The sequence below is a fragment of the Vicugna pacos genome, chromosome 32, assembly GCF_048564905.1.
Source record: "Vicugna pacos chromosome 32, VicPac4, whole genome shotgun sequence".
NCBI classification, from domain to species: Eukaryota; Metazoa; Chordata; class Mammalia; order Artiodactyla; family Camelidae; genus Vicugna; species Vicugna pacos.
Window position 1 is genome coordinate 12877954 of NC_133018.1, and position 11125 is coordinate 12889078.

The 11125-nt window shown below is 41.9% G+C and overlaps 1 protein-coding gene across 2 annotated transcripts in view; it reads right to left on the reverse strand.

Annotated features, from left to right (window-relative positions):
- Window positions 1-7432: 7432 nt before the first annotated feature.
- Window positions 7433-11125, reverse strand: part of MED13L (mediator complex subunit 13L) — a 252919-nt gene continuing 249226 nt past the window's right edge. For both annotated transcript variants that reach the window (XM_072953229.1, XM_072953230.1), the window contains exon 31: window positions 7433-10293. In XM_072953229.1, the coding sequence (XP_072809330.1) occupies window positions 10161-10293 (133 nt within the window). In that variant the 3' untranslated portion in view covers window positions 7433-10160. The remainder of the gene's footprint in view (window positions 10294-11125) is intronic.

Here is an 11125-nt window from a genome sequence, read left to right on the forward strand (position 1 = left end):
AATAGTTTTTGTGTGGAACCTTTAGGGTTTTCTATATATAGTATGATGTCATCTGCATATAATGACAATTTTACTTTTTCTCTTCCAATTTGGATCCATTTTATTTCTTTTACTTGTCTAATTGTTATGGCTAGGACTTGAATACTATAGCAAGTAGAAGTGGTGAGAGTGGACATCCTTGTCTTGTTCCAGATTTTAGTGGGAAGACTTTCAACTTTTCACTGTTGAGTTATTATGCTGGCTGTAGGTTTGTCATAAATAGCTTTTATGTTGAGATATATTCCCTCTGTACCCACTTTGGTGAGTGTTTTTATCATAAATGGGTGCTGAATTTTATCAAATGCTTTTTCTGCATCTATTGAGGTGATCATGTGATTTTTGTCTTTTCTCTTGTTGATGTGGTGTATCATGTTGATTGAAATACTTAGGGAAGTGAACTAAAAAGGATGGGCCTGGAGGCAGAGGATGAGCAGGGAGGCTATGGTGAGGTTCAGGTAAGAGGTAAGGCGAGGAATCAGAGAGGGACTTGGCATCAGCAGAATTTGGCAATGGAGAATGATGACCTCAGATGACGGGATGCCTGGGGCAAGAATTGTTTGGGTCCTGCACAGATTGCAAATGCACGCCTCTGTGAGAGGGCATAGCAAAGAACGTTGGGTAAACCAGTTCCACGATGTCCCCCACCTCCATCTTGGTTTCTAAATGGTGACTGAAGAGTAGTCAGGGCAATGACACTCTTAGTATGGCCCGAGCTTCACAGGAGTTGGAAGCAGAGAAAGTTGGTCTCTGCTCTTGCCCATGTGCCCGTCACCACCTACGCTGGCTCTCCTCCCTCATTGTGTGAAGTTCTCCTCCTGCCCTCCCTTAAGATGGGACGTCTTCCATCTCCTAGCTTATCCGCTAGAGCTATGCTGAGGGCGAACCTGATGAATTATTTTGAGCTACAGGGAGAAGATCAGAGGTCTGTTTCTAGCTCTGGAATCAGACACCTCAGTCTTGGTGTCCAAACTGATGTCTAGGGATGGATCCTGGTGCAGGGGAGGGACATAGTATGAGCCGGCAGATTGGTGCCACCATGAATTCCTGGTCTCAGACTGGTTCCTGTTGTTCTCATTGGTTCTCCGCCTCACTCCCATTGCACAGGCTCTTGTTCCCCTTGTTTGCACAAAAAAGCAAAGCCATCAGCCGAGGCGCTCTCTTAACCTCGGGCTGGATCTCTGCTTCTTGGACCCTTCTCTGTCAGTTGCCCTCTGCTCTGTGCTGGCAGCTAAGCACACTCAAGACTCTCCAAAATTACAAAGCCACCACCCACCCAGCCCCCTTTCCCACCCAGCCACCTGTGTCCTCCCTCCTTCCTTCCCCCCAACGCCGCAGTGTGGTCCCTGCCCCTCCACCCGGGGTGTTCTCAGTCTGCTCACCAGTAGCCTCCTTGTCACCACAGCCCCTGGGGCTGCCACCTACCCGACTGCTGAGGCTGGAAACCCTCATCGTCCTTGACTCCACTCTCTACACCCCTCGCCTACCTCCTCGTCACCATTCTGATTCTGTTTAAATAGCCCTGAACCCATCACCCTTACCTGCAAGTTTACTCTCTTAGAGCCACGATTCTGTTCTAAAAGATCAAGCTGATCAAGCATTTAACTTGCTGACGACCCCTTAGCGAGTCCACATTTTCCTGAGTCTTCACCGAACCCAGCCTACCTGGCACCTCAGAATCAGGCACAGGCTCACACCTGTGCGTCATCCTGCACTACCCTGGTCCCCTGGCCACCCTCCCGCCGGCCCCTCCCCTCCGCCGGCCTCTCCCATTGGCTCTGCAGACCTCACTGAAACGACCGCCTCCCCGCATGTGTGAGCACAGTAGGTTTGCCTGTTTTCTCCTGTCTGTCTTACTACCGTGAGCTACATAAGGCCAGGGATGGTGTCTGTCCTGTTTCTTGAAGAATCCCAATGCCCAGCCAAGGAGACGTAGTGACTTGGATGCAGAATCAGTGAGCAACAGGACATAGCGGGTGAGGGGGCAGAGAGAGAAGCTGAGGATGACACAGGTTTCAGGATGGAGGAGGAGGAGAACAAGCGTTTGAAGGAAGGATGGCCCTGAGGCCATCTCTGGAGTGACCGGATTTCCTGGCGGAGTTATCTGGTTGGCAGATGGAAACAGAATCCACAGTACAGACTGGGGTGTCATGGGGCAGAATGAGGATATCTAACAAATATGTAGGAGAAAAAATATCCCCAGTCTTAACACAGGAATGGCAGTTTGATGTCCTGAGGTATCCTTTGCCAACTCCCTGGCCATATTGCCCTAGTAGCAAGTTAAAGTGGGTTGGACAAATATTTCTCAAAATGTGGCCCACTGGCCCCTGTGTCAGTCACCTGGGGCGGGGAAGGCATTTAATGCAGATTTCTGGGCCCCAGCCCCCACTGGCTGGATGGGAATCTGAATGTTAAACAGCTCCTAGCGGATCAAAGACTGAAACTTGACCAAGCGGCGTGAAGACTCATCCATGGGGGAGGATTTGAAGGGGTCGGCTGGCTCAGTTGCGATGACAGAACTGGACAGGGGAGTAGTGTGCCCCTAGGACAGAGGCAAGCTGAGAGGGGCAGAGCCTGGAAGCCTCGGGCTAGAAACAGGAATGGGTTTGCCCATCGTCCAGGCTGGGCTGGGACGCACGCTCCTCTGCGGGGCTCTTTGAGAAGCCGACCTCCTCGGTCCTTAGGATCTGAGTGGGGGTTTTACCGCCTTTTCCCCCAGCACAGGGCCTGGCACCTTAGAGACACGGAGTGTCTGCTGGCAGCATCAACACATTCATTCTTAACATTCAAGTATGTTACGGTTCTGCGACAGGACCACGTGGTTCTGAGGGGGCTGATGGCAAGATGTTCCTGTGTGAAGTGGCTTCTGCATTTGTTAGCCTGCATCTAAGGGAGCTGCTTAAAACTGAAGGGTGGTGTCCGAGGAAAAGGAGGACAAAGATGAACAAAGATACTGCTCTGATTCACAGATTCTCCCCGGGCCAGGAAATGAATACAGTGAGTCATGAGAGGATGGGGTGGAGGTGGGACTGGCGGATAAGGAGATCTTTTTTTATTAGAATGGGTTCATGTCAAATATGGAGGGCACTGTGGATGTCTGTGGACTGTTCTAACGTTATCAGTAATAGAATTAAATAGCAGAGTTTATACACAAAAAGGAAAAACTGAAAAGTAAATGGAAGCAAATAATACATATGTGCATTTATAAGAATTGGCTGGCAAGTCAAAGTGTAACATAGAACAGAAAATGCAAATGGTAAAAATTACCCTATTGAAAGATTATAATTCTGCTGAGTGGTAAAACGCAACAATTTGTATGAAAAAGAACATCTAACACAAAGTGACAAAAGTTGGTAGTAAATGATTGGTTATAGATAACACTGGGATTCTAATCAAAGCTTTAGGAGTGGTAATATTCACATCCAAGGATAACTTAAAGCAAGAATATTATGCAGAATAAAGGGCCATTACATAGAGATAAATTACATGACAGGGATACATCATGAGCCTTTATGCACCAATACTATAGGACAAAAGAAGAAAGGCCAGCCCCAGACTGGAGTGGGAAATGTTAACTCCTACTGTTTGCCCGAGACAGAGTTGAGGAGCAGACAGGGCACAGAAGATACAGAAAATACACTCGAGGAAGAATTAATCCATCTCAGATTGTACGAGCTAGCACTGTACAGTAGGATAGCCATGTGGCTGGCTGTTGAGCACCTGGAAATGTTAGCCTAGAACACACTTGCTTTGAAGGTTTTAGAGAATGTTTACAAAACCCAATCATTAATAGATTATGTTGTAAGAGACAATTACAGTCCAAGAGACTTGAAATCCAAAGAGAACTTTCCTTTATTAAAAAAAAAGGCAGATCAGAAAAGAAAACACTGAGTCTAAAAATGAAAACATTAAACATCAAAACTTGTAGGATGCAGTCAGCTTGAACACAGTCCCAGAGCAGTGGTGTCTATCCCTTCTAGGGTCAGATACCTCTGAGAATCTGATACATAGACCCCTCCCCCAGAGAAACGCAAGCACTTGGAGAATGTTGCGTATAATTTGAGGAGGGCTGCACAAATCCAGAAGCCCTCAGGCTATAAATGCCTGTATCATCAAAACTGAAAATAAATTAACTAAGCAGGCAATTAAGATTCAAGGACAATAAAACAAAACCCTCAAGGAAACTAGGAAAAGGAACAAGATTAAAAGCCAGGATAAAAACAACAGAATTGTTAAATCCAAGAGCTGTTTTTTTTTTTTTAAATCAAACAAAACTGAAAAACAGCAACTGCTAGAATAATCAATCAAGGAAAAAAAACAACCAACGCATAAATAGTTAGAAACAAATGAGAAGAAGCATACATTACCGAAAAAAAGAAACAAAAAAAACAGGTTTAGAATTAAGAGACTACTCTGCACAATTGCATAGTAATACGCTGGAAAAACTCATTTTTTCTCCTGTAAAAATCTAAATTGCCAAAATTGACATAAGAAATAGAAAACGTAAATCAACAACATAAAGATAAAGAAATTCTTATATTTTCTAATACATAAAATATAGATTTCCTGCTCACCCCAAAAGCAGCAGAATGTCATGAATTTGCTGGTAAATTTCAGATTTTTGAGGTGCGATCCACCCTTTCAACAATCTATGTAAAACAAGTATTTCCTAGGCTCCTGCTCTTATCAACACCAAGATACATAGTCAGCCCAATCTCAAGTCGTTGTCACATGGGGTTAACTCTCCTGTGTCACAGAAACGACTGGAAGGTCATCAGTTCATGCTGTGAAACAAAAATGACCTTGATCCCTAGACCTGATAAGGGAGCTAACTTCCTAAGCTTTTCGGTGATACGACCAACAGGAAAGAAACACATTGGTGTGTGCATGTATAACTGTACATTCCCTCTTCTACAGTTAAAAGTCACATACTTAAATAAGGGAGGCAGATAGGAAATTATTTATGTAAATAATCATATAAATTAATAAGGGCTACATCAAGACCTCTAAGTAAACAAAATAAGATTTAAATAAGAGGAGCTAATTTGTAAATACTTACTGAGACACATTCCAGCTCAAATGAAACAATTGCTCTCTTACATGTTAAACTGACTACCCCCACAGCAAACATTTCCTTGCCAGCACTCTGATCGGAGCTCTGGCGGTGCCAATTTTCCTGAATATCATGTGGTTTCATGAAATGGGTAGACTGAAACATGGCTAACCTGCTAGCAAGGCAACGAAGGCATAAAATGGGCAGCAGCCAGCCAGAGAAACGCTGAAAAGTGCTGTTAATTTCAGCATGTTTGCTTGTTCTAAGTACTGGGCGATTCTGTTTGGGTGATTTTAAGCTCACTTCAACAGACTAACTCCTCTATCTGAACAGAGTGTTGAGTAACAACAGCCCAAATGCTGTTCTTAGATTATTAAAACAAAATGTGCTTTTCTCACTTCCATTCTTGTTTAAAAAAAAAAAAAGAGACTGCCCCCAGTGTCTGTCTGCATCTTCCCATTTCCCTGGTAACTAATGCTCGTAGAGAAAATAACATCTAGAGAGAAAAATCAACACTTTAGTCTTATCCAAGCACCTTTCTCCTTATCCAAGCTTTCTTACTCATCAACTTCTGTTTTTTACCTGCTTCATTACTTTGGAGTTCTTGCCAGAAGTGCTCAATGTCAAAAATTCTTTTTTAAAGTTGACCTGAGAATTTTATTTTTTAACTTTTTTTCACGGTGACCTGAGAATTGTAAGTGAAGTGGTGGGAGGCTGGTAAATCTGGTTCCAAGCACAGTAAGGTGCCCAGGGCAAATATTAACAACCACGCAATTACCCGGCACAACAGAGTTTTCTAATGGCCTCTCATTAGGTATTAATGACATGAAATAATTACTGTTAAAGTGACCTTTTCTTGTCAAGGGGGTGTAAACAAGTGAATCATTTAACATCAATATAACAAGATAATATGAAAAATCTGCCTTTAAAAACTTCTATTGGCAAAGTGTACTTTTTATAAAGATTTTTGTTGGATTTGTTGGGAACAAATCCCTGGCTCCATGACTTCCCAAATAGGAACATAAAGCTATGTGATGGCATCGTTGGAGGGGGTGAACTGGTGTTGTGGAATCTGAGCAGTGCAAATGGCTGGAGGCTGGTGGTTCTTGAGTGCCACGTCAGATTTATCTACATCTAATTTGCAAAATACTTAAAACGCCATTTGACAGTTTTTCTTACCTCATAGAGATTTAGCTGCTGTGGCCAAATTGGTACAGCTAATTTAATAGTGGTTATAAAAACAAAGTTTCTTATATAAATAAATCTAACATTCACTAATTGTTGCATAAAGTGTCATCCACTGTATGAGGACAGAATCCAAGCTAATAAATTGCTTGGAAAAATACCACCTAATTCTGCTTTTTCAGGAGACACAGGGATCATTGGACTGACCTGATTACATCAGGATCTAGGAAATACATGGTTCTTGGTAATAATGCTAAATAAAGCAGATTATCAGGAGTGCTAAGAACTATACACAAGACAGTGGTAACTGGACGAGACAGAGGCCAATACTATCTTTTAACAGAAAAATGGCCCCACTTTTCTCAGCCTTCTTCCATAGTACAATAGTAACAACATGGACACGCTCTTTAGTTTGCAGAGCATTTCTCATGGACTCACCCTCCTCCCTCATTTGTGGATGAAGTATCTGAGGTTGAGTAGTCTTAGCTCCAGATCCAGACAATGTCAGATTCACAACATCATGCAATTCCGAAGAGTTGGAGGAAGATTAAAAGTTTTGACAGTAGGCTCTGCCGCATCCTGGTGTTGACCTAGGGTGGTTTTTCCTACTGAATGGACCAGAAGAGGAAAGAGCAACGAAGTGGGAGCCAGGCAGTCACGAGTGCCTTGCTTGCATGTGTTGTGTTAGGTGGCATACTGCTGTCACCAGCCTGGGAACTGGGAAAACAGCAGAGAGAGATGGAAGTGTTATTTCTAAGGAATATCAAAAAGAAACTGGCTGGGACCATGAAGAGAAAGGAAGTGGCAAACAGACGGGTAATCTGTTCTAGGGTTGACCAAAGTCTTACGAGGTAGGAGACACTGTTAGATGTGATCTACTCAAAACAATTAAGGAACTAAACACCAGGGCTCCAAATTCAATGCCGTGTGTGTGTTCTACAAACTGACCTAGGGATGCACTTATACCTTGGAGTACGTGAACACCATCTGAGAATACCTATTAGATGTGGTGACTAGGGGAGTGAAATTTTACTCTGAAAGGTCGAGCCTGGCTCCTGGTCAAGGACTGTTCAATCCATAATACCTAACACCTTTTGAATAGGTGTAGATCATTTTTATTACAAAGGCAGGATGGAGGGGGAAAAAAGCCACTCAACATTTCAGTAATTCAATAATTTATTCCTCTAAAAAAGTGTGTAAAAGTATATAGCTCTCATTCACAAGGTATATATGAATGACATTTAAAATGGAGGCCTTTTAGTATTGTTTCTTTTTATCAAAGTCTTTTAGTGTACTGTACCAGCGCTATACTGTAGTTTTTTTAAATGAACTTCACATATTTTTGTATTCTTTCAAATTGTTTGCTATATATAAAAGAAGCTCACTGCAAAATGCCTGAAGGAAAAAAGGAAACAAAAGAAATTCAGAACTTCCCAGAAATGTACAGCTTTTACATTTAAAAAAGGTTCTGAAATATACATACAAGCATGCTGGACAATCCCACCCCTCTCCCCTCCCTGTTTCCCCTTTTTAGTTCAAACCATGGTAAGAGTTCCGATTTCTGCAGAATTTCCAAAATTAAAAATTAAAAAAAAAATAAAATAAGTTCTCACTCTGTAGCAAATCCAGGGCTTGTACATTTCAGATTAATTCAGTAAAAAACTCACAAGTAAAATAATGCATATTTAAGGGATTATTATACAGACTTTTTCACACAGAAGTACATAATAAGATTTTTTAAAATCTATTGCCATTCATTTATTTTTGCACAAAAACGTATAAATATGTCACCAGCTTTTCTTAACTTAAAAAACTTAAATAAAAGACACCAGATGAAAACTACCCTTTGCTGCCTTTTTTTTTTTAAAATTTTTGTAGGGGTTTTTTGTTTTTTTGTGGGTTTTTCTTTTTTTTTTTTTTTTTTTGCTGAGAATTGGGTTTCTAGGGAAGAAAAGCCCCTGCATTAAAAACAGCCCATTTAAAAAAAAATTCAAAGTTCTGATGAATTCTGGGGAAAAAAGCAACCCCAAAGTGGTAAAAGATTACAAATATCTACTTTACAATTTGTCTTCTCACCAAGATAATTTTATACAAGTTTACAATCTTCATCATCTTATGCTCTTCAAAAGGCCTTGAGAATTTTTCCTTTCTGATTAAGAAAAAATAGCACTGCAATATTTTTAAAGTCAATTTTACACTGTACATATTAGATACAAATGGTTTGATATATCAGATTTTTTTTTAACCTATACATTGTGAAAGTCAAACCCACCCCCCCATCAATTGGTGGCACAGAGAACAAAATTACCCATTTACAAGTTACTTCTCTGCTTTCACATTCCCACCACACAACTTTTTTAATATAATGTTTTAAACGTTAGATTATTTCAAGAAAAATACTTTTACAAAATCATATCAGTTATTACATTTTTCCTTTTTTTTTTTTTTTTGTTAATAACCAGGATATGGAAGTCTCTTGGAAGAACTTTAAAAATTTGCATGATTCTCTCCACAGACGACTAGAGCTCAACAGCCTGACCGGAGTGGCTCACAGGAGGGAAGCCCACGCCCGGCGCCCTCACAGACGCACGGCAGCGCAGGGGGAGAGACGGAGTCTTAGAGACAACCCTCTCGGGCCTGGAATGAGGAGTCATAAAACACTTCAATTAGCCGTAATGCTTTAAAAAGGCGTGGTTTTTTTTTTTTTTAAAAGTCCCACCATGAAGGCTCAACTTCAAGTACTAATTTAATGGTTAAGTTGCAATATTTCTTTGAAATAATATTCCTATGGTCCAGAAAAACTTCACCATATTTATAACTGATTTTATGAGCAGACACTTTGGATTGTGATATGTACATGAGTCCCTTTTGATCTAATGAGAGGAGAGACCTGGCTTTCAGTAAGAATTCACTAGAAAATATATTTCCTTTGTGACTATATAAAACTAATGAAGGTACTTGCCTCCATGGCTCTGGGTTAAACTTGACTGCCTTCTGTATAAAAATGTTATCCTTCATGAAACGCTGGCCACTTTGAATAAGGAATATGGCAGAATGTTTACCCAGCTTATTCTCAACACCTACTGCTGGGTGGTTTTGAATATATTACTTTGTAGGCATGATCTCCCCCATTTGTTTCCACTCCTTTTCCGGCTTCTAGGACAGAGGTATGTAGTTGAAGAATCCTATGGTGGATCTGAGTTGGGTTTCAGCTACTGTACCTGGTCCTCATGAGTTAAAAAAATTAAAAGAAAGTCACAGAAACCATATGACAAAACAAGTTAAAATAAATAAACAAAATGAAGATGTCTCCAGACCTCTTGTATCTACACACAGGTATGAAGTCAACCAAAGCACTCGTGCCAGCCTAGACGGGAGCACTAGGGAGACAGAAACCCCAGTATGAAAGCGTGTACTTGAGCTGGTTCTTAGTTTTCACGAGTCCCCGATGATGGAGTTCAGGTAACCCACAGGCCATACACCAGTAACTAGAGGATTTCATCCAGAGGCTAAACTGCCCTTATTAAACAGAGACTGAAAACACAGACTCTTGTGCAAAAGGATACTGTCTCTTCTGGTTCCCTCTTAAAAACCAACAGCAAAAAAACTTCCTGTGGACCAGTGGTTTGGGGCCACACACACCGTAACACTGGCTGAAAGTCACTGCTTATGGAAGTTTCCAGGTTCCACGAGAGAAGTGTCAGTGAGTCACTCTGGTAATGAACACTGCAGAAATGACACGTGCCTGCTGAGAAGTAATCACAGTGCAGGACTGTGGAGAGTGGTCTCGGAGGAGGATGTGGGGCATTTGCAGAGTGTAGCAGGTTCCTTGGACTGAGATTGCGGGGAGAAGGAACTGAGCCAGAGAGAACAAGTGCTTTTCCAATTAGAGTATATTCATGATGGCATTGTACAACTGAGTGAGCACCACAAAGTGGACGGGAAGGCAGGAGGTACGGTCCTGGGTGGCCGGATTGCACGTGAGCCAGGACAGAGCGTTGTACTGCTCCAAAACAAACCTGCCGGAGAGAACACACGGGTCAGGGCACCAGGCGTGACAGAAGTGGGGCTGCTCCGGAAGTCCCAACGTGCCAGGTGTCGGCAGGAAGAAAGCCTAAGGGCATTCCTTGGCTTGGCCTGGGCTCTGCCCTTGAGTTTGTTTCCTCGGTTCGCCTTCCTGCTAGCCCTGCCCCGCCCCCTGCGGCAACCAGTGGCCACATGTGAATTCAGACAGGCTGTCTGCAGAGAATAGGGGCAGGGATTTCAAAGACTGAGCATTAAAAAAGTATGTAAATAACAGCTCGTGACTATTGTTACATTGATTACTGTTGAAATAATATTTTTTTGGTATTTTGACATTACTACCATGTATTTTTGATATAAATAAGTTTATTAAAATTAACGTTACTGATTTCTTTTTACTACTATATTGTGGCCACTAGAAAAATTTTAATTATATATGTGGCTCACATTGTATTTCTACTGGACAGTGTTGTTCTAAAAGTCAAGTTCAGGTTCCTGCTTAACTATAATTTTCAAATCATTTAAGAGTTAGAAAACATTAAAAAAGCCTGCATATTTTCTCAAGGTACAGGAAGGATGTTTGCAACCTGCTGAAGTGCAGGAGCATCAGTACACACTCTGGGAGGTATTTCCCAGGAATGGAATTTGTGTCTGTCTGAATTTCATCTATGTAATCTATGTCAGGCAGGGTAGAAAAGGCTTCCAAAGTCGAGTGCTTTAAGTTCCAGACTGTCTTCTACCTACCCACCCCCTAATTCTCTGTTTTCATCTCCATGAAATGCTCCCTCTGAACAGGACGCAGGGGCGACTGTCCTGGCACGAGGACCG